This window comes from Macrobrachium rosenbergii, chromosome 48 (genome assembly GCF_040412425.1).
Source record: "Macrobrachium rosenbergii isolate ZJJX-2024 chromosome 48, ASM4041242v1, whole genome shotgun sequence".
Lineage (NCBI taxonomy): Eukaryota > Metazoa > Arthropoda > Malacostraca > Decapoda > Palaemonidae > Macrobrachium > Macrobrachium rosenbergii.
In genome coordinates this window covers 63275220-63300665 of record NC_089788.1, presented here as the reverse complement: position 1 = coordinate 63300665, position 25446 = coordinate 63275220, and the positions used below count along the sequence as shown (strand labels likewise).

At 35.7% G+C, this 25446-nt stretch overlaps 1 protein-coding gene across 2 annotated transcripts; it reads right to left on the bottom strand.

Annotated features, from left to right (window-relative positions):
* Positions 1-1210: 1210 nt before the first annotated feature.
* LOC136831472 (uncharacterized) lies at positions 1211-19060 on the bottom strand. Of its 2 annotated transcripts, none has more exons than XM_067091970.1 (7): positions 18939-19060; positions 11894-12102; positions 11508-11672; positions 10371-10614; positions 9402-9521; positions 7710-7844; positions 1211-1652 (listed from the first exon to the last, which is right to left on the bottom strand). In XM_067091970.1, the coding sequence occupies exons 4-7, from the start codon at positions 10611-10613 to the stop codon at positions 1248-1250; spliced, it is 903 nt and encodes a 300-aa protein (XP_066948071.1). In that variant the 5' UTR covers position 10614; positions 11508-11672; positions 11894-12102; positions 18939-19060; the 3' UTR covers positions 1211-1247. The 2 variants fall into 2 exon arrangements, with proteins under 2 accessions (XP_066948071.1, XP_066948070.1); XM_067091969.1 differs by having other exon boundaries at positions 11947-12102.
* Between the last annotated feature and the right edge of the window lie 6386 nt (positions 19061-25446).

The following is a 25446-nucleotide window of genomic DNA, read 5'->3' as shown; positions in this document are numbered from 1 at the left end:
TAGTACTACCTGAGTGCACCATGCAAGCCACACTGTAAGTGGTAATCCCCTACTAGGTAATGGAAATAAAAGGTTTGCAACAGTTGGGCCTACATGACACCTCTTTATTTACACAAAGAGCAGTCTTACTGCTTGTCCTCTCCTATTAATTGACCCTGAGTGAGAATAGAAATAAGCAACCCATCAAGTATGAGTTGCTTTAGCCAATACCCAATCCATCTTACTGAGAAGTTTCACAGTGTAAAATTACAACTGGAAAAATTAGACATCTTTGAACTTCGATTGCCATGTGCTTCATTTTAAGACTACACAAAACTAGCACCAAGTCCAACTGAAGAAGTTGACTGCTTGTTCAGTTATCTCCATCTCTTTAATTCCATTACAATTCATTCAAGTCAAAATAATTTGTGAGGTAGAAACCAGTTACCCTGAAGAGTGTTGATAATAAAACATCTCCTAGCTGTGGCAACTGAAAATTTTTTCTCCCTTACGATGTCTTCTACTAAATAAAAAATAATGAAAGTGAATGAAGGTCCCTACAGTGACAAAAACTACAGATTGCCCATTTTGCTTGATACAAATTCACAGTGGTTTATTATTAGATTCTGGAAATTCTGTCTTCAGCATAAAGCTTCTCACAGGGATGCATGACACTGTGATGCAAAACTGATTTCATAAAGTTGCACATTACCTCCACCACATCTTAGTTACTACAAATCCACTGTTAAAATTGTAGTAACTGAGGTTCCAAGCTTCTGCCCCGCTGAAGTTTGCTTATGCATGACTGGGGTCTTCAAACAAATACAACTATCCTTTGAGCTTTGAATCAAAATCCTCTGCAATCTATGGTTCACATTCTAACTTTTGGGTAACAAAGGGAACAGGGTTCTTGAAGTATCATTGCATATGTCTTAAACATTCAAAAAATCTTCACCCAAAACCCTGACCACATCATATGTCAATCTTTGCCGAAGAAGAGAGATCAGTACTTATCAAGATAAGTGAGGATGCATTTCTCAGTAAAAGCATTGTATAGAAGACTTGTTCACAAGGTTTTACTTCTTGGAAAATTATAGTTTCTGATTTGTGAGAAATGTTTTATCCTACAATAATGTTTTATACCTTCTAAAAATATAAACACAAATAATAAAAGAAGGTTTTACAATCAAACTAAACCATACACAAATTCCGATGTCACTAAAACCACTTGTACTCTGAATACTTTTACTTTCCAAATGAATTTTTCATTATAAATCTTCTTCCACTTGAATTTCAAGAACAGTGTCTATTATTTTCTTTTTTAATTTTTTTTTAACATTAGGATTTTTAATACTTTTAAGTTCTTTAACTAAGTAATTTACAAAGGCCACATCTACATCATCAGAGTCATGTTGAGGCATTCTATAGTTTTCATAATACTGTGGGGAAGCATTTACATGTTTTTCATCAATGTCATTATTTATGTGATGAAAAGGTCGGGGCACTTTATGCAACAGGGTTGTGTTATCATTCGATAACATTTCTTCTTCTACAATTGTAATGCCAGTCTCTTTTCTATATGTATCAGACCCACTATCAATATGATGAGTTATAACTTCTTCTTCATCATCCCTGTCAGAATTTTCATGTTTGGAGATAACTTTCACAACTGCCTGTAAATAAATAAAAATGAATACAACTGGATGGAAGTGAGTTACAATACCTAGAGATGTGACTGGGATCCCTTATCACAGAGCATAGTGTCAAACTCACACAATATTTTATTTTAACCACTTGTATCCTTTTAATTTCTTGCCAAAATACATACAGTGTAATATGCTAACTACTTCTCACGTATAAATTCAATCTAACTTGAAAAGTTGACAAAAAATTACAAGTGATTTTTAAAATTATTTCTATATACTACTCATATAAGCAAATACACTTACTAAAGTGTTCTCCAACCACAGCAGCAAATAATTAGTATGAACTTAAGAGCTATATACTGTAATTATTTTAAAACTGTTTAACACAAAACCAGTGCAGTACTTATGATCTGACAATTTTTTGGTCAAGAATCACCCCAGACATTTCGGTCCTTCTTAATTCAAAAAGAGCGGTCCGTCAGTAGTATAGTGCATGCACAGTACCACCTGTGCAGTCACAAGATATTATTTGTTCACTTGATCCATGAGCTGCAATACCTATTGCAGCTGGGAGGCAAGAACTTACATTTGAAGTATTGGATTTTATTAAAAATATTAATTTTGTTTTAAAAATGTAGGTTTTATATAATTAAATAGAAAACTTTCATACAAACCTGTCAACCATACTGAGTCCCCATTCGCATCTCAATTTCCCCGAACACAAACTTTCTTACATCTTGAAAAAGAAAAGGAGGAGGATCCAAGACCAACTGGTCACTCATGCACACCATGGACCACCAGTAGTTACTGTATTAGCTAAATACCCTCATAATTCAAGTGGGCTGGATGCAGAACAGGAAGAACAAAGGTGTGAGAGGAGGGCATTCCTCATGACTGATTTGTTTGTAAGAAAAAATGTTTTACATTTTAAAAATTTAATGTTTCATCACAAACCCACTTCAGTAATCATTTAGAGTCCAAGCCACACTTCAGGAGAAAGATCAAGAAGCTGCAAGTCATAGAGAGTTTGGCAAGGCTCATTTGATCAAGTGGAGCACCTGGGGATTGAATAGATCATGTATCAAAACTCAGTGAGTTCTCATGGGGTACTCTAAGCAGTGGACCATCTATATAGTAAGGCAAGACCCAGATGAGAAAGTAAAAGTAAGAATTCTGCACTCTGCAAGTTGCTAAAAGAGCAAGTACTGTATCAACCAATCAGCCAAGTGAGACATAGAAGCATATAACTCTGGAAGGCTGTCTCTTGATAATGGATATTTTTAATATCACAGGTACAAGTGAAAACTTTATTGCATGGCCTGCTGCTGGTGTTGCTAACTCCACTGAAACCGATGGCCTCAAAGAGTACAAACCATCCAATTTTGCATCTTATCTCTGAGATAAAAGGTAGCATATAAAAGTAGCATCTCCAATGACCTGTACAAAGAATAGCTGTAATTTCTAAATCCATATTAAAGGCAAAGAACATTAGAAAGGCCCTTATCTCAAGGGCAGTCATTCTTTGGTCATCTGGAAAATGGCACCAAAACCAGAGCAAGAAACAAACCTGAAGACCAACTTTGGCATAAGTTACCCTGCCAGATAATGCAAGCAACTTGCCAATCTGTCTAGACAATGCAAAAGCTAAAAAGGCTAAAAATTATGCACATCCTACTCTTCTAGCAGTTAAATAACAACTTGGGGGCAGGCATCACTAAATGGAATTAGGAATTTCCTGGTTATGACAATGGCAGAGACCAGAATTGGTGGCTTCCCTTTCACGAGTCTCAATAACCTCTCACACTACAACCTTTTACACAACTAAAATAGCACCATGGATTTTTCAGTATCTTTTTTTTGGAACTTAAGGACCACTGAACATCATAATCAATTAGGTACTTGGTTTATATGGGAGAGGCACCAAACAATCAACCTCTTATTATTATTATCTAGGAAGGAGACCCTGTTACATACATCTCATTAAAAATTATGGCTGCAATAACAAACTTCAATTTATAATAAGTCTTCTCTGTTTTTTTCTAACAATTCCTTTCTCTGCAGAGGAAAGTTCATGCAAGAATTGTCCAGAGTAGCATCCCCAAGCCATTATCACCACTTTCTCACCCATCACCAATACAAGATTAAATCCAGAAGCAGATTCACAATTCAGCAGATCTCTGACTTTTGTTGAAACTATACTGTGTTGCACTGCAGCAGAATATTACCATCCATGCAGTTTTTTACATTCCCCATGCTTTTATATAAGTATTTGTATAATTATATTAAAAAGAAAACATTTATGTGTGTCCATGCCCTCCCTTTGGTGAAATGAATATTGGACAACTATTATGTGAACTTTCCCCTACAGAGAGAGGAATTATTAGAAAAACAGAGAAAACTATATAAACTGAAGCCTGCTGATGTGACCCTAATTTTTAATGAGACATGTAAACCGACGGATCTTCTCCCTAAATAATAACAGAGATAGGGAAGAAATACAAAGAAAAAGAGTTAACCAGTGGAAATTCGGGAATATCATGAAGAATTTCCAAAATACCTTGTGAACTCTCAAGTAGTGGATAACTTGGAACCAAATAACAAAACAGCACAAACAAACTAAATCAATACAGTATGCAGCATAAAAAGAAGATACAACAGTTAGGCTACCAAAACTAAAATGTTATAATCATTACCTACTGAAACAGGAAACTAAAGAAGTCAATCAGACACTGAGTAAGACTGAGACCATCAATGATTGTAAACATGCTGGATTTAGAGAGCCAAGGTGAAAATAAACAGCCCAAGCACAAACCAGAGCAAAAATTTACATCAAGTAAAAAATGCAGCAAATCCAAGGATTAAGGAAACAACTGGAAAATGAAAAAACAAGGACAGCACATATAAAGTACAGCGTGACTGAAAAATGAACAACTGTTAAAAAAGGCCTCAAACAGAATGTAATGGCAAAATAAGCAACAGTACCAAGATTTGAAGACAGGTACAAACCAGAAGGCTTTACAAACAACTAAACCAAGAAAGGCAAGGCAAAATGTAACCTCAGAAGCAAAACCTGCAAACAGTTCTGGGAAAACATCTGGAGCAACCCAGTGTCACATAAAAAAGAATGCAGAGTGAAGAATTAGAAAGTTAAACAACAAGAGATAAGCATCACAACAGAGAAATATGAAATCAGTTGAGAAGGCTACTAACTTGGTAGCTCCAGGCATGCAGGATATTGGCTTAAGGCAAGGGTAGACATGAAAAAAGTGCCCAGCAGCTATAGGAGTGCGCAGAACAAAAGGATGTACTACACTTGATGACAGACAAAGCATCTCTAGTAAATACAGTAGACTGAAACAGAGGTAAGGCAGTTAGCAACTTTGACCTATTACATGCCTGCCTGTCATGTGGTATTACTGACAGGAATCATGAGTACAGAACAATACAACTACCTGGGAGAAACAAGCATCTTACCTAAAGGACCGAAAGGATGCCACGTGAAATGACTTGGGATCAAAGACCATATTTTAGTGAATAACATGATGATGAGGAATTGTAAAAACAAGGAAAGGAAGAAAATCATAAGTATCACATGGAGTGAACATGGGAAGGTTTTTTCATAAGTACCACATGAAGTGGCTACAGGAAGGCTTTTTTATGGTGCCTTAATAGTGGCAGACTGAAATGCTTGAGGCTATTCAGGAGTTGCAGACAGCTTAGTAACTACTCTCTTACACAACAAAACACAAGAAGACAACCCTAACAGCATCCGGAAACACTCTGACAGAGGTAAACATCAAAAGAATCTTTCATGGAGATTCGCTCTCACCATTCTTGTTTGTAGTCTCCATGATACCAACAACAATGGCTCTCAAGAAAACTAAAATTGGCTACTATCTTGGAAGACAGGGCATAGTCATCAAATACCTAATGTTCCTGGATGGTATCAAGATACTGTATATGGAAAAGAAGCTATAAGAGCCTGGATTATCTTGTACAAATAGTCCAGATCATAAATGAACATAAGAAAATGGAACTCGCCATTGACAAGCCCGCAATTGTAAATACTGTAACAGGAAAAGTCAGTCCAAGGTGAAGCAATATAATTCCCAGGTGAGAGAAACATCAAGGACACAGGACAGACTAGCTTCCAAAAAAGGGGAATCCGGGAGGCTAACAATATCAAACACCAACACTTGAAAGTGAACATCAGAAGGGAATGTTTTTAGACTAAAACAGTTTAAAAGTCCCAGCTCAATGGTGGAAACACTGCAAAGGCAATTAATGCATACGGTGTGCCAAAATTAAGATTTACTGGAGGAATAGTACACTGAAAAAGTGAAGACAGAAAAACAAAAACTGATAACCATAAATACAGTACTACATGCAATAGCAAGTGTGGCAAGATTCTATTTACCAAGAAGAAAAGGCATATAAGTATTGCAATGTGTGGAGGACTGCTCAGCATCGAGGAAAGAACACCTAGGAAGTATTTCAAACACAGTGAAGATTAGTGGGTGATATCATTTTGGAATGAAAAACTCATCTCTGTTGATGAATTGCCTGACAAGTACAAAGGAAAGATAACTGGGAAAACAAATGCATGGTCAGTACCAGCTTGAAATGGCAGTTGGTAATGACTGACTAGGGAAAAGCTCAAGGCGGAGACTGAAGGCTTGCTGACAGTAGCACATACCCAAGTAGTAAGTGCAAAATATATACACAAAATAAAATAGATAGTCACATATCAACATTACATATATGCCACACAATTGAAGAAGAAATTGAGATCATCAACCGTATTATAAGTAAATGCCCAACATTAGCTCAAAATAAATACAAGAGACAGCATGACACAAGTACAAGAGACAGCATGGCACAAGTCACCAAAGCTTTGAACTAGAAGATCTGCAAAGAAAACACCCTACTTTGTACGGACAAGTGACACAGCATTTTACCAGAAAAAGTGCTGGAAATTTAAAAATCAAGGTACTGTACTGTGCTCTGGTACTACAAAGAATGACCATATCATACAGGCCTGACGACCAGACCTAAATAAGGAAACCCAGAAAATATCTCTGACATATGTAGCCATAACATGGAGCACAAGAGTTAACAATAAAAGTAGAGAAAAGAGAGAAAAGTAACAAGAACTAAAGGTGGAAATAAGACTATGGAAAGCTGAAGCAGTTGTACCTATCATCCTAGGAGCACGAAGAGTAATCCCAAAGGCCCTCACAAGAAACCTAGAGATGATTAGATTAACAAATGTTAAAGCTGGGTTGCCCCAGAAAAGTATATTGCTGGTTACAGCAAGGAAAAATAGGAGTGCTGGATACCTAAGAAAATACAGTGGGGGAGGGGGGGTCAGATCCTCAGAAGGCAGGCTACAGCCCAGATTCAAGCAAGGCTGTGAGGCAAAAATAACAATAATTGGATTCCATAATATGTAATACAGAGAAAACCTGATTCCCAGTTAAGTTTATATCAAAGATTAAGCCAACTACAGTAATTTTTAAATTTTCTGGTCTATTATCATAAATTTCAAACATAAAAAATACAAGTCAACAGCAAAGAAAAGCAATACATATAGGAGCAAAAAATCTGAGCAGACATCAAGGATGTTAGCTGTTGTCTAGTCAGAAGAGCAAAAATTAAAAAATAATGGAAAAATTAAGTACAGCAGAACAATTGATATTCACAATGGCATTTGTTCTGGAAAGTTAACCCTTTGAAATTCAAAGGGGTCCAAAGCTTGTCTGTGGCAATTCAAACTGACTGATTATGGGCACAGCAATATTTTTCTTTTATTGTCGACTGTAAATTTTTTTTCATGGTATATTACTGCTTATAGTGCCATTTTCAAGTAGAATAGTACTTGTACTTAATGGCAGTATATTAAAAAATATAAAAAATAAAATCAAAATGACAAATTAACTAAGGCAAAAAATGTTCAAGGCATGAAGTCATTTGCTGTCATCAGAATGTCAAAGACTGACAATTTGCAACACTACACTTGACTGCATCAGAATCTCAAATTGCACCCTAAGGATAGGGTGTTGAGAAATAGCAAATTTTACTTACCATCACATCCTCTTTGCTACTATGAAACTGTTTTGTAGAAATTATTGTAGTTGGCCTTAACTGTGCACACCATGGACAGGTTCTCGTAAATTCTTGCAAGAAGCCTCTAGTAATGCCATAGTAGTATCGCTGAACCTGAAATGAAGGGATGTGCTGTATATGAAATAAGTTAAAATAATCAGAATTCCCTAAGTTAATGTTAACATTCCAAGTCCTCAGTAAAAGGTTTAATATCCTACGTGTGCTACAAGGTCCTTTGTAAATTAAACCCACTGAGTTTCCATCGAAGGCCAAATCCTATTTATAATGCATGTAATGTGAATATTTTAATACTAAGCTAAATCAGATGATGCATACCTTGTTGCTAGTTGAACAACTGGAATATTATCTCAAGAACTGTAATTCTTATAAAGTATATATATGGTATGTGCATAGGTTGCAAAAAAAGAAGCTTTAGGTGCAGAAAATGCAAGTCCCTTCACTGTTGAGTGTGAATAGTTATGTTGCTAAACTGTAACAGATGTTGGGCATATAGTTGAATCCTGATAGAACAAAGTATGTGAGCTAGCACTCTAAAGTTGACCTTGCTCATTCATTCAATAATAAGTTCTCTGGAAGATGTTTTATTTGAAACTAAAAACATTTCTTTCAAAATCCTGAAAGTAAATTTTTTACTAGCTGGTAACAAAGCACAAATTTTCACCCTACTTTTCTGTTCTGTAAGCTAAACATACACTGAAGAATTTTTAAAATATTTTCTTGTCACTCGCAAGTAATTATGTTCACATATGAATAAACAAATTTACCATGAAATTGCAATACCTTCTTTTAAGGGATTGGCAAGTCATACCAAGAACTTAGTTCAAATGACACTGTTACTGACTTAACTAGCATGTAAGGTAACCCCACTCCCTTCACACCTCACTTGCATTCTCTCAGTGCTTTAATTTCATTACTGAGTGATAAAGGCATCTGGTGATTTTATTATTCTCAATGTAATTCCATCCAATATCATTACTGTAGTTTCATCCATTTTTCCACTGCTGCATTTATGTCTTTTTTATACTTTTTATCCATTCCTTTAGGTCTCTTCTCACTTAGCTACTTTACTTGCTTAAGTCTCTTCTCTTAGCTACTTTACTTGCTTAAACTAGTAAGTGAGGTGGGCCAAATGGAAGGCATTAGACAGTCCAGAAATGTGACACAGTGGTCAGTGTTTGTGTGTTGTAATCTTGTGGACAAATCTTGACAAAAGTGGGTGCTTCAAGTATTTCTACATGCTTGTTATAGTAGAGAGAGTACTTTACCGAGAATATCACTGCTATTGTACACTTGGTGTCACATGTTTCCAACTATTGTATTCTAGTTTACAGTATCAGATAACCTATCCATATACTGTATTCACTGATATCTAGCACTACCTTTTTATCATCATAAAACAGTTAGCATAGATTTTGCAAAACTCCCCTATTTGCATAGGAGGATTTTTACTTCATACAGATATAGAAAAACTTAAGTAGTAAACTCACTGGGAAATGTTTGTCTTAGATATAAAAAATCTGTAATGAAAATTTGTGCCATAAACTTCAAATTATTCATGTAGCAAACACAAGACAAGTGTTAATCTCACATATTTGGACAAACTGTAAATAACTGCTCACTTTGACAGAGTTTATTCTATATACTACTTACATACTCTAGGACTTTTTTGTAGCCTGCATGATTGAGTTCCTTTGTATGAATATCATAAACTATATCAAAAATTTGCTCTGCATGTACGACCTGTAGCCTTGTCTTGGCATCAACAAGATTCTGGAATATAAAGATGAATTTATCATTAATCTGTTTACATTTATTAATGTTACTGAACACCATGTTTTTATAGCAGAACAAGTTCTTTCATACACACCATCAACCATCACACAAGACAAGCATTGTTCCAATAAAGTGATCAAGGAAATTCATAGTGCATCCTATAAGGCAAAGTAAAGTGTAAAAGTTTATCCTTTGGGCTATGAGTAGCTCTTTTTGATGATGATTGACAAGATCCACTGTTAAAACATAAATACAAACTACATGCTATCAAAAAATATATCAATACATTTCATCTCAGAAGGAAAATGTTTTGCAGTTACCATTAGTTACTACTGAATTTAAATATGGGTGTACCTATTTTCTAAAGTAACAATGCAAACCAACTGTCTTTTCTTCATATATGATAACCGTCTGATCAAAATGGTTTTATATACAGGTAGTCCTCCACACCCAAACTTTCAACTGAAAAATTTTTGAAGATACAAACTTCTGTTTATCTACGATATGCGTATGTACTGTATAACTTTATTTAATGTATTTCACTGCCCCTTTTTCAGGGAAAGATTAAAGATCTTTGTTTATTATAAACTATGTAAAACGACTAAATTTTCTTGACATAACGCTTTATTACCACACAATGTTATATGCCATACGCTAACTACAGTGCTGGATGCCTAGGCTAACTTTATTGGAATTACAAATTCAATTAACAAATGACCTCACAAAATGCAACAAAACACTAACAAGGTACTTAGGTATAGGTGTACAGGTAAAAGACTTTACCCCCCCCAAAATAAAAATTGTGCAGCTATAAATTACAATAGTACAGTACAATATAGCACTTACCCGAGATTCGTGATTGGGAATGGTTAAAATAGGATCGCTGTCATTTGTCACGTAAGCAAGACTAAATTTCTTTTGTTTGACCCAGTGCTTGAACTGGGAGTCAACCTTAACTCGAGGATGCAATAGATGTTTAACTATAGCTTCATATTTTTGGCGGCTTAAGACTAGGCTACATCGGTTTGCGGCCTGTTCAAGGGCAAACTGTTGCATGTGTTCTCGGTATCTTCTTTCTTCCTCGTCCATCCTGGAATAACAAAGAGGCTTATAGAAATAGCATCAGTACTTAATAATTACAAATTCATAAAACTCATTGCTAATCTAAAAGCAACATTAATTATTTCAAGTAAATTATTTTTATAAATATGGATTATGGCATCAGTATTTAATTTATGGCTATTCAAAAGGACAAGCTGCTTTGCACAGAAGTTATTTTTGTTTACAACATCTGAAAGTGAATGAGTTAAAAACAACAAATCATCAATGAAAGCTTCATGCAGAAAACTTCCACAATGTTAGCTGCTTCATGCACCTAAACAAAAGGCTAATCAGCAGCATGTAAAATTCCTCTACACAATGTCCCATTCAATTCTATCTTGCAGACATTCTTGCACTTCCTTCAGGCATTTCCTTTCCAATACCTCTCTCAAGCCATCTAGATCTTCCTTCTTAATGCTTCTGAATTACAGTATATACTCTTTTCACCAACCATATTCAGCATCAAATACCGACATACGGCTAACCTCAGAAATTCACCAACTGGCAACACAGATACCAACTTGAATGAAGTATCTCTAAGTACAGGATGGCCATCTTTTGAGCCGAGATATCAGATTCCATGACCTAAGTGGCTGTGATCCAGTCCGAACATCATGATTATTGAGCAGTATAAACATCCTAAGGGAAGTGACCCCTCAGTGCTGAATATCACAGGAATGCTTCGCTAACAATGCCATCATAAGACCGTAATTATATTCTTATATTTTTTGGCATAATGCTGCAAAAACTTTCACAATGTAGCCAATATTGTTGGCAAAGTACGTTAATTGTGTTTTGTTGCAGTGTCACAGGGACATGGACATGCAGAACATTAATTATACCACCAAAAATAAAAATGCTATAAGATGCCAAAAAACATACCTGTGTCATAGCAACTTAATGGTGAAAGGGTTACAGAGCTGACAACTTAAAGTACTGAAGTTGAAGACACAGCAGGGAATGAAGATTTGATCCTGGGCTGAGAGCTTGTCCACTACAGTACTGGTTTGCCAGCTACCACTTGAAGTGCTGCAGCAGGTCTGTCAACTATACAGGCAAAAATTGCAATAGGTAAAAAATTTGTCGAATTTGCTTCTGAACACAATTATTTTTCAAGTATTTTAACATTCCTCATATGTTTCCATGTATAAAAATACCATACTATCAAACACAGTTATTTGGATTAATTAAACAGATAACATTTGTACTAAAATTGATACAGTGGCAACAACAATGAAAATACAAACAATTTTTCACTTGTACTGTACATTCAATATCTTGTTATCCTAAATGAAGAGCTTCACTAAATTCATGTCAGTACCTTCAATGTATACATTGTCATCTGGAAATAATCAAACTGTTGCAGCAAATACATTCTGGAGGTGCATTCAGAATTTTTCCTTCACACTGAGTTTGCTCTTGTCACCATTTTCAAGTGTTCCTTACAGTATCCTGAGCATCAGAGTGTGTGGACAGACTGAAAAAAAAAAGTAGTAACCATTAAAATGTCCAGTGGTGTTTGCTTGATACAATATTTTATTTTGATTTTGAGGCAAAGTGGAGTATTAGTCCTATGTTATACACTAAAATATATAGATTCAAAGCGTTATAAGTGCAAAATCACAATTTCTTTCACTGTTTATGAGATAAAAATTAATAAATATTGCAGCTATGTCATTGCTTCAAAATGTAATGAAATAAAAAATTAGGCAAGACATGTACTTTGCTTGTGATTTACTATATATTATGCTGATGTAGTTTACTGGAATAAACTTACAATACAAATGTCAACCATATCTTCAACATTTAAGTAGTTTACTTATACACCTTAATTGACACCCTTCACATTTTTTCCATGCCCCATACATTACTACTTACACTTATCTATACACCTTAATTGACACCCTTCACTTATCTATACACCTTAATTGACACCCTTCACATTTTTTCCATGCCCCATACATTACTACTTACACTTATCTATACAACTCAAATTGTCTCTCAATCTCCAGAGGGTACTGTATTTAATCCATTCCCTAATTCACTCCAAGAAAAGTCAAATAAGAATTTTTCAGTATTTTGTTACACTCCTTTTACTTCAACTACATTAAAGTCATTTTCACTCTAACAGCACCAATAACAAGCACCGTGCATACCACAATAGTACAGCGCTTTATTTTCATGCAAAGGCAAATGAATGGCATAAGTAATACGAAAACCATATTTATTCCTGGTTTCCAAAAATGGTATATCCTAACATTACCAGAAGTGACAAAGCCTGCTTTTCTTAAGATGGAAGACTGCAGAAAAAAGAAGAAATTCAACAGCTAGGCAGCTCAGGGAAAGGAGATTACTGTACTGCTAAACCAGTCAATACCTTAAATGCTGGTCTAGACAGAATCATTGTAGAATGTGGTGCCAGCACTCAACTGCTTGATTATGAGATTGGCTAATCAACAGTGTTCTCATTTTACTGGAGTTCAGCCTCATACCCCACTGACTACACCATTCACTAATCCACTCCATGTCCCGATGGACACTAAGGGCAGCTTCATTTCTCATAGGTGTAGACTTTACTATATACGTGTTGCAACATTGGCATACTGAACAGTCTTGTTTTCCAGGCCAACAACCATATCAATTGTATACAGTGGAACAAAAACACTACCCAGTGGAACTCCAGACACAATAGGTCTTGGTTCACTAAAGATCACAGCAACAACAACTTTTTGCTGCCTACCTGTAAGGAAATCTAGAAGCAAACCAAAAACATATCCACCCAGTCCAAAATTCTGAAGTTGAGTCCCTTGTGATTTACTATACTGAAAGCAGCACTACTGTCATTGGGTCTGCTATTAGGCAGGAAGTATTTTCTTAATACAAGCCTATTCAGGTTCTATTCTAAGCTCATGATCTTAGACGGTGACCACTTACATTATTTTCATTACATGAATTTAGAGGACCTTACTAATGTTCAGGGTAGAATTCTCCTAGTTTTCAACGTCTCTATTTAAGTCTTTAATAGCATAAGAATGATGTTTATTTCTCTGTTATTATTTCACCGGCTGACACGGGACTCGATCCAGAAAAAGGATTTTGACAAAGGAAAAACCTATTTGTGTGTGACCCACCCTGTTTTTCATTCTCTCTCCTCCCATGGTAAACTTCATTCTAGTGGGGTGGGTGCTAACATGGAATGCGGCTAGTGTTGCCCACAAAGTGCATATCGGCACCTCTCTCGTTGGGACTTTTGACATTGGGAATCTCTATAGGAAAGGTTCCGTGTTTTGTAGTTCACCCTTTTCCATACAGACTCCATCTAGTGGAGCTCGCTCTGGGGTAGTAACTCCAGCATTTCATTTAGCTTTCTCTGGTATCTAGCAACGGAATTACCTAGAAATAAGTGCTGAATGGACTTTTTCACCAGGTGACACGGGCCCCTCTCCAGAAATAGATTTTTCCTTTGTCAAAATCCTTTTTGAATTACTCTACACCCAAAACCATCATCAAGGTTCTCTTACAACTGGCATGTCAAATCTAAAAGAGCATCGCAGGTACCTAACTGCTTCCTATATGCACAGTGACTACAGCGAACAATCCTTTATATTCCACATACAGTACTTATATAGTGGTTTAAAAATAAGTTTTTCTGCAACTTTGGAGAGAACAGAGAGAATAGAAATTGGCCTGTAGTTACCACAGTCTGCAGATATCCCATTCAACACACTAGAAGCTTTTTAAAAAACAAAGAGAAGAAATCATCAGGATCTTCTCCACCCCACCTATTAAGATTATCAAGAACTTTCTTAACATCTCTAGAGCAAAATACAAATTTTGTAAGAACAGGTTCAGGATGACATGTATCAGGGAGGGACATCCTCAGCTGATTGCTTAACTTCAGAAGTTCAGTGAAGCAGTTCAGCTTTTTCCTTAGGGCCAGTAAACTAATCCATCAGCCATTAGTAGTGGAGGAATGGAAAGTGAGCCGGACCCAATGACAGATGATGCCAATTTGGTCCACCACAGATGAGGCTGAGTAATTCCTTGAAGTTTCCTCTTCAAGGAATTATTGTAATTTCTCTCAGCTACATGATAAATTCTGTTCACAGCACGGCTAGACTCAACAAAAATGGTGTAATTTTCATATGAACAATTTCATCTCCATGCGATGAATGTGGTCTGTTTGTCATGGTAAGCTCTTTTACATGTATATCATCAAACCATGGCTGGTAATTTGTCCTCAGTTTAATTACCTCTCTAGGGACTCACCTTATTAACATAGCCATCAGAATTTCATTGAACTTCTTGGGATCTGGATCTGATATAGCATCTGAAATATTAAGTGCCTGACATGCTTTGATAAATGCGATCCCAATAGACTCTAGATTTCAGTCTGACCGTTTTTCCAAGGGTGGAATTAGGAATATACTGATTGACAAATATGTCCATCTCAGTGGCGCAGTGATCGGATGTGCCTACATATCCGCAGACCTTGGAGTCCACAATAGCTGGAACATTTGTAAATATGAGGTCTAATCTAATTACCAGAAATATGCATGGATTCATCAATTAGCTGTACAAAATCAGAGGATACACAGAACTCAAGAACAGACCAGCCAAGTTGATTTGTGGAATTTGAAGGTCTAATCTAATTATCGGAAATATGCACGGATTCATCAGTTAGCTGTACAAAATCAGAGGATACACAGAACTCAAGAGCAGACCAGCCCTGTTGATCTGTGAAATCTGAATTAAGCCACTCACTGTGCTTTGCATTGCAGTCTCCACACTTAACGAATGAAGCTTTTGAACCCTGTGACTGAGCCATACTAGTCCTCTCCATGAGACAGCATATAGAATTGTCAATATTTGGACTGCGGTAAACAGCAAGTACATTTCCATTGTAGAACTTACTGAAAATCTTAAAACAAAGAATTTCATGGCAGCCACACTCTTAAGTTTTTCTGACGATATATAGGTCGTCTGGACTTAGTTTATACAGCCATACCTTGAGCATGTGGGATGTTATGATGATAAATAAAATGAGGGCCATCAAACCCTGGGATTAAAAACTCAACCTTTAACTTGTTACTACTTAAAAGGGTCTCAGATAAAAACATCAAATCATAGTTATGAGCACAACTCTGGAGATAAATAAAATTTTACCTTAAGCCCAGAATATTTGAGTAAAGTACTACTCTGCAATTTTTCTTACAGTAATGAGTAGCTGGCCCAGGGTTCAGCTCAATGTCTCCCCAAAAGAATTAAAACTAACAACATAAAATTAGTAGCAAAACTAATAAACAGACGCATACAATAGCAACATACAGTAATACAAATCAACAGCACAATAACAATAAGGCAATAAACAACAACAGTATTTACATTATTTATAGAAATTACATTAAAAGTATAAACAAACCTATATGTCACTGAAAAAATGCCAGAAGCAACAGGTCAATAAGGTGGAGCCGGCACACCTTATAGGGCATACTGTATAAGAAACCCACCAGGTTTGCCACAACTGGGGAAGAACAATCTGGATGGATTTAGAAATTATGAAAAGCCTAGAAGGAAAAAATTAGGTAAAGAAAAAGGTACTTTCCTGATGATCCACCAAGCAACTTTTGCTTTCTCATCAGCCTGGCCTACACACTTTTCGAAAAAACAGGAAAGTGAACAAAAAAAAAAAAAAAGGATGAAAGCCTGATTGTACCCTCATGCAAGGGAACTCAAACCCAAGACCATGGGAGGCCATGGTACAGTGGGTATGGCACAGTCCAAGGGTGGAGAACAAGGTTTGTTTCAGAGTAACTATCTCTTAGAGGGGTTGCCTACCAAGGCTTAAGGGTCCCTTCCACCTGCTGATTTGGTTTCAAAGTGTACTTCTCCTAGAAGAGTTCCCTGCCAAGGCTAAAAGAGTCTCTTCTACTCTAACTCATGTAGGCATAGATGTCACACCCTGAAGTGAATGTTACTAAAGAAAAGCCACATTAAACCACTACCCTTGATACAAAAGAAGTTTTTCTTGTATTACATGATAGAAGCTGGCTGTTTTACTAAACATTATTTGTAAGCTACTTCTGAACAATAAAACATCTGCCTCTGAGATCCTTCCAATTAAACAAATGCCTACACAAAAGATATATAGCACCCTATACTCCTAAGCCTTTACATATATGAGAAGGGTTCCGGCTACATGAAAACCCTTGAAATCCATGGCCACATACCACAACTGTGCAAGGGATGGGGAGCCTCAACCTTCTGTTTCCCAAGCTTTAGGTAGCAATTAGTGTAATGAAGGTAGCACATGGCACTGTAGATAAAATTATGTAAGTACAGTAAGGGAGTATTTGGTAGGTGAATTACCCATTGCAAGGCAGGAAGCTGTATGCTAGATGAGGTCAAGTCCTATTCACAGCAGTGGTTCTCATTTTGTTGTTGAAGGGGCGTGGATAGGTGAAGAAACCATTGGCTCCCAGCTATTACTGTATTGTTCGTTAATACTTACTTCTTGTCACCAGCAATCTTAAAGACAGCAACTGTTAAATCATAGTCATTTTGGAATTTTTTCCTCATGGAATGTGTTGGCCAAGTTACTGACAAGTGCTGTATTTACCAAACAATGTAGCAAGGCTTTGGTTTCCTTCAAAGTCTCAGTTTTATGTGAATGACATCTCACTATGTGATCCAAGGGTGTGTTGGCACATACAGGGCATACCCTGTTTTTTCCCCTACTGTTTTGATCACAGAGTTAATGATCCCATATTATATTTAATAGATTTGTCACAATTTCAATCAAAATCTTTGCTCTCTTTTATTCTCCAGTTTACAAATATTTCCAGACTACTCCAACCTTTTCTTCCCTGCTGGTGTTAAGTAAGCCATTGACTACTATACTTACAATAACACAAACTTACTGGCTGCTATGCTTACAACACACAAAGAATATGGCAAACTTAAACTTTCTAATCATGCTTGATAACTTTTCAACTTGAATGTCATTACATTCACTGATATTTGATTTAACAATCCAAATATAACCTACACAGCACACCAAAACATCACTGTGACTGAAACGAAGAACTCTGAGAAATTTATCCCTATTTTGAATAGTTTCCAATAATCATGACTTCAGAAAATGCTATCTAATGATGAAGAATGGGCCTCTTTTACTAGCTTACTGTAATAACAACCAAAGAAACACATTACATAATTTTTAATTTCAAGGCAAACAAAACTCTTCTTACAGAATGAAAATGAAAGATGTATAAGACAGGTTAGGGGTCAAGTAGGCCCCTAACCAGACAGGACTGGGCATCCTTGATTACATTAAATTAATGAAGATAATGTTATGATGCATCTCTATACTTCACTCTGTGATTTATTGTGTTCTAAGCAAAGTCAGTTTAGGCTATGTTGATATAGGTTGTTAAAAATAAGTCTAACTGGGCCAGCCCTAAGAGAGCTGTTAACCAGCTCAGTGGTCTGGTTAAACAAAGATATACTAAACTAAACTGTGAAAAGGAAGTCAAGCTACGATGCATTCCAGTAAATCATGGCACTATAGGTCCAGTTAGGGTGGGGCTACATAAAGGCAAAGTTATCAGCCAGGTAGGGTTTGGTGGCCTAGATTAGGCTAGGTTAAGGTAGAATGTATTCTTGTAATTGGCCTTGCCCAATCTTCATACTTATGCCTGCATATTTTTTTGGGATGTTGTTACCAATTTCATATGCACCCAAAGTTGTATCCCCTACTACTCTTGTAATTTTTCATACCATTCATAATAGTGACATTCGTTTTCCATTGGTTCCCACATAATTAATTAGTCATGTTGCCTGTTCGACCTGCTGAAGCTTGAAAAGCAACTAAAAAAAGCCCCAGAAATTTACAGTATTTTGTTCTTGGCAAGGAATCAGTTTGTTACATAACCATCATAAAGTAACAGGATGAACTAGTCCATTGGGATGGGGTTTAATTATCCATATGTAAAAATGAATGATGGTTCCATCAAAAAGACTTGCCAACCGGTCTTTGCTCTGATAAATTACCAAGTTTAATATCTTTTAAGGTCGAACAGAGGGACTAGCTCTTGCTGTGACACAACCAAGGCAATCTTGTTCAAGCTAATGACTGTGCTACCCTAGAGATCAATATTTAACACATTAATAAAACTAGTTTGCAACAATTCATCCATAGTTTTACTACGAAGACTTTACTGCGGAAATATACTCATGCAAGTTTATTACATGAGCTAGAAGTAGCGGGTTTGGATCATCAGGCAACTATTTTAAGATGGTTTGTTTACTTACTGCGCCTTCTGCCAATGCCTTCTAGCCATTGGCGCAGCGCAGATTCGGACATTTTGATGATGGCGACACTCAAAAGATTATTTTTTTAACAATTGTGTTTGAAATGTTATTATTTTGGTTTTTATTTACTTCTAATGCAAAAATTATTGTACAATTTATTTTATGTGACTTATATATTTTATCTAAATGGTTATCTGTCTGTTTTACACGCAAAAACAAATAAATTATCATATCATTTAACATCGAGATGTTGCGAACTGTGCCACAAAAATTTAAAAAGAATTGAAGATTTGATTTCATCAATTTACATATTGTTTTGTTGCTGTCAACTTGTCAAGTACTTGAACCAAGTCTGTTGATGTACTTGCGTGTGATCATGTATCTGTCAAGAGTTTTTAAGAGACGTTTCGTAAAATATCAATAAGGTAACACGTTGCGCTTCCAGATGTAAATGGTGCCTTGCCATAAAAATGTCTGTATCTTGAGATAGTCCAATTCACGTTTTCATAGGCTAGTCGTTTAGAACTTCCAGGGAAAATTTCCAGTCTAAGTTCTTAATCATTATATAGGCATAATCCTCTTGATTTTTAAATTATTCTTTGTTATCATTTGGGTTCACATGGCTAACATAAGTCGTAAACTGATGATTTTGTTTCTTAAGTTATAAAAGGAAAGTTTCGTTCCTAGGATAGGGTATCTCAAACATTTAAGTTTATTAGCGCAAGTCAGTCATACATCTGCATTGTCCACTGTTATCCAAACCTGAATTGTATTTCTGTCAGTTGGGAAAAGGTATCGATCAGACAGCCTTTCTCTATTCTTCTCGCGTTAACAAACAATAAAGACTGTCTAGGGTCGTTTCGATACATCCTTAATTCGATGGGATGCACGCATGAAGTTCATGGGATGCAAGCGAAGTCGGTAAATAAACATTAAAAGCGGCTTAATTAAATCGATACTTTACAATACACACATCATATATATATATATATACACACATATATATATATATATATATATATATATATATATATATATATATATATATATATATGTGTGTGTGTGTGTTCTTCGTTGGACGAGTCGGTGAGAGTTCTTCGTTGGACGAGTCGAGTTCGAGTCTCCGGCCGGTCTAGAATTTATTTCTGGTAGGCCTATAAGTTCGATTGCTCCTGTAGGTCCCGTTGCCAGGTGAAGAATTAGCCACGCAAAGAATTTATTTCTGGGAGATAGAAATCAGCTCAGTGGTCTCGGTATAATGTGTGTGTATGTGATTCCATTGGAATAAGCTGTAGGTTCAGTTTTTTTTGCGAGGTAAACAATGTAATTTTCGAAAATGTTGCCCGAACATTTTTTAAATGAAACTTTTGTAAATGTACCCTGGTAATTTTGAGACAATGAGCAAAAAACCGTGAGGCAGTTTTTGAAGGCAACATATTAGCCAGAAGCTCCGTTTATATACAGTGCTTGCTTGATAACTGTCATGGTATTACGCCTATACCTATGTAGTCTTTTTAAAGTGCTTTCAGTAGATTACATTTTGTTTATTCAATTGCTTTATATATATGTTTTTGTTGTGTACGAATATATGCATGTTCTCGGCAGGGAAGGGAGGAAGTAACTTCGTTTTAGTAAAATATATTTTTGGGCATTACTTTAACGTATTCTAAAGAAGCTCGAAGATTTTTTAAAAATATAAAAATTTTGTCTTGTAATTATACGCATGGAATCTAATTTGTATGCATCGAAACGACTTCAGTTTGTGGATAAACGACTTTGCATGGAAACATCCAGTCCCCGTTCACGAACATGAGCAATTATAGCTACCGGTACTTTGTGTCTGTCGTCAGAACAAACAAATAACTAATCAAAGAAAATACGGCCTTGTGGCAACATGGTAAGTTTATCCCCTGCAAATCGCGATTTTCAGGACAATTTTTGTTTGGTATCAAAGTTGGTCAAATATATATATATATATATATATATATATATATATATATATATATATATATATATATATATATATATATATATATTTATATTTATACACATACATACATGCATATACAGTGTATATATATATATATATATATATATATATATATATATATATATATATATATATATATATATATATATATATATATATATATATATATATATATATATATATATATAAAACACCAATGATTTAGCTTCATTGTCTGTTTAAGCAAAAGATAGTTTATATTTTTTCATACTTATTCCAGTTTAGATTCTTTTTATTCAGAGAACTAAAAGTTTTACATTTTGTGATAAAACAGCACAGATATAACGACATGAGGCATTGTATCACTTTTTACCCGTGTAAGCGAATTTTTTTTTTCTGAGGTACGGTCAACTGAAATGCACGTTTTGGCTTAGAGATGCAGTCTTCATTATGCAATTCACTTTGAGGGTCGTTTGTCTTCTTGCGGTTTCGTCTGCTGTTGCAGAGATCCAATAAATCAGCAGCGAGACTTGTAAATGTGGACCTTGGTCAGAGGCATCCCAGAAAACACATTAGTGATGGTTAACTGCGGGAAGCATCAGATTGCCTTTGATCTGACTGAAGCTTCCAGAGAGTGCTTGGTTCTTTTTTGGAGAGACATATGCAGGCTATTACGGGCTTTTAGTTGAAAGGTCACGGAGACGGAGAGAAGGAGGTATTACATTATTCTTGTTTAATAAGTCTTTGCCTTACTGTAGTTTACTTTTGTTAGTATTCTCTCTCTCTCTCTCTCTCTCTCTCTCTCTCTCTCTCTCTCTCTCTCTCTCTCTCTCTCTCTAGCCGAGATAACGAAGGTGAGCTACTTTGCTTATTTAAGCCTTAAGTGAAGACATTTGCTGCAGGTGAGTATTATTATTATTATTATTATTATTATTATTATTATTATTATTATTATTATTATTAATTGAAACAGACCACTTCTTCAGAAGGAGCAGCTTACACTGTTAATATTTTTAACGACTGCCGGTGTAAATACCTGTGCATGTATAAATTTATGATGGTATTCATGCAGATGTTTAAAATAATACAAGGTTTAAGCATCAGCATCGTTTACCTACACTACTTTGTTTTTATTTATTTATTTATTTATTTTATTTATTTTTTTTTTTTTGCGTAGCTTCATGTTACAAATAACGTTTATGGGTTATAAAAAATGTAACAAAAATAAATTGGTGACTCTGGTTCATTTGTTGAAAAGGATGAGTAGCTTTTATTAAGTATTTAACCGTATATTCATTATTGCTGTAATTTTGATTTGTAATTCAGTATTCACAAATATGCTATATATTAATATAAATATAGTAATTTTTCCTGTTGTTATTGACGCATTTGCATTAATAAGAAATGAGTGCTCTAATGGGAAAAAGAGAAGATTAGTGCTGCACGGATATAAAGAAAATAAACTGCAGAAATTCATGAACGAGATAGAAAATTTGTTCAAAGGGAGAAAGTTGAGGGGAAACGTGAGCGAGAGTACGGTTAAGATGGTAAAAGTAAACCACTAAGGTGGATCAGTGGATGTTGATATGAATTAAGGACGAATGGAAGCCGTTGGTTCCTATACATCCTGGGTAAATAATACAAACTATCATCATTGGACGAGGGAAGGTGAGTCGCTGAAGAGGAAAGGGAAGAACGGTAGCCGGGTTTGTACAAAAGATTCGACAGGAACCTGCTAGCCAAAGCCGGAATGTATGAAGGAACTGTTGAACCAGCTCTCCTTTATGGAAGTAAAGAGTGTAAATTAAATGCTATTGGAAGGAAAAAAATTATGGAAGTAAAGTGTGCTATTGGAAGAAAAAAATGGAAACTGTTGTGATGAACTGTTTGCATAGTATATGTGGCACAAGCAGAACTGGAAGGGTTAGAAATGGGAAGGCATTTATAATAATTGGAAAAAAGCCAAGTAGAGTTGAATGTAGTGTTTTGAGGTGGTTGGGTGAAGACTGTGTACGATTCAGAAGTGTTAGGAAGAAAGAGGCTAAAAAGCACCTAAAAAACTTGCCTGAAAAATGGCGTGAAAGAGCCACAGGATAGGAAGATTATTAATGTCCAGGAAGTACAACAGTGCCTGCAAGGTGGAAGAGGATGCCACAGTCTGTGTGGGAGGTTCGATGCGCTGTGACGAACACCTTTGTAGGTGTATGAGGCTATTGTGACATTTGCAGCACGAGAGGTAGCCACATATTGTTAGTTGAAAAGGTTTAACTGTATATATATATATATATATATATATATATATATATATATATATATATATATATATATATATATACGTATGTATGTTACAGTAATACTGTGAAACCAGGGATTTCACGAAATCCATGAAATTTTCAGGGAATTCGTGAAATCACCAATTCACTTAGGAACATTTGATCCCCAAGGGGCTAGTACTAAACATGGCGAAACACATTTGATCCCGAAGGCTAGTACTAAACACGGCGAAACAGTGTATATGTAGATGAATCACTGTTTCGCCATGTTTAGTATTAACCGCTCGGGGATCAAATGTCCCTGAAGTGTGTGTGTGTGTGTATGTATATATATATATATATATATATATATATATATATATATATATATATATATATATATATATATATATATACATATAATTGTACACCACAGATGAAGAAACAGCACACTAAGTGTAGGTCATGATCAGTTTCGACTTCATTTCTAAGCCATTGACGAATAAAGCCGAAATCGATTAGAACCTACACCTGGTATGTTATTTCTTCTCCCGTGGTTTTCAGTGATATATAAAAGTCACTTGCTATTGTGATTATTATCATATATATATATAGATAGATAGATAGATAGAAAGGTAGATACAGATATAGGTTGTTACGTACTCCACATATCAGTGGAAGAAGTTAAGAGTGAGGAATGTTGCATGCAGTGATAGTGGTTTGACAGCAGTAGTAATGACGACAATACTGTACAACGTTTGGGTTTAGCCCTGTCACATTAGATCGAAAGAATATTTTCTTAAAGAGTCAGCTAATTTCATTAAATAAATTAAGTTCACATCTTGAGCTTTACGATGCGTTTAAAGTATTTCTTCTCGTTTCCCTGAAAATTTTGAACATTCATGAATATGTGCATAAAGTTAACATTAGAGACGGCGATTAGAAAGCCAAACATAAAACGTGAACCTAATTTGCGTGTAGAAAAGACTAACAAAATGCGCTTAAAAGCAAAGTATTTATTACCCAATAGCAACAGGTCATTTGAATGTCTAAATAGAGGAGCATGGTCAAAAGAGTCATTTAGAGTCCAATTGCCATATAATTCATTACCGCCAAGAATCTCCCGCGCGGAGTAACGTAACCCAGAGCATCATGACGTATAGTTCCCAGACAAGCAAGATGGCGTTCAGATACGAGGAAGGTGCCCTTGCGGTTTTCTGGTTAACTTCTCGTCTTCAGCCAAACGATCTTTCGGTTCGTATCGTAACTGTACCGAGAAGCCAGCAACAATTCCATTGTGAATATGAAAGTAAAGCTTTTGCAGCCAGCAACGTGGGAGTTCTTTCCTCCCCGCGGGTCAGTTTCCCGCCATTTCTGCGTGATCGTGCTATAAATTTTGGAGGGCAATTTAGGCGCGCGCGGTTTTTGCGGTGGTCTGCGAAAACCCGTCCGAATTCCCTTACGAAATGCTGCTTGTTGATATATTTCCCTGCACTGATCAGCGATGCAGTATCCTATGAAAACTGTCTTGTTAATTCAAGATGATATCAAACATTTTATAACTACCTGTTTGCGAGTGCATTCCGTAGTATATGATTAATTATGACTGCAAAGCAAGTTACTTTAATGACAGTTTTCTATGTATAAAAAAATTGACATTTTTACTGCATAAGTTTGTAACATGTTAATGGTTTTCATTCGTATTATATATCTAAAATACAGTTTTTTTTTTACTAGGAAATACACAATCCTTGGAGAAATGAGCTTAAGTTGTAATGTGCATGAATTCTGCCTTTAGCTTAGTATCTAGTATACAAAAAAGGAGAGCACAAATTAGTTTCAACAAAAATCGAAATCTGTGCAGTGGTTAAAATTTAATTTTGAACATTTAAAACACAGAACTGTTTAAAAGATCCGATTTTACACATTGTTACTGGTATGAAAACCACTAATGTGACATGATTCTCTCTCTCTCTCTCTCTCTCTCTCTCTCTCTGCAGAATCTGGAATTTAAACTAATTTGCTTTACCACGGCGAGAAAGCTTAGTGAATTTATTAGTTGGCTTTCGATCATGTGCGTTCGTAGAGCTGTTTGATGGCATAACAACGGTAATGAGAAAACAAAACAATTGATATATGCGTGACCTCTGTAATAAAGAGCTAATGTGTTTATTATTTTTTTTAGATGGTTTTAGAACAAGTCAGTAACATTACAAGTTGAGGGCTGGTTTTCGTAATGACAAGAGTGGAATTAAAAGTAACCTTTCTGATTTATTCACAAGATTAA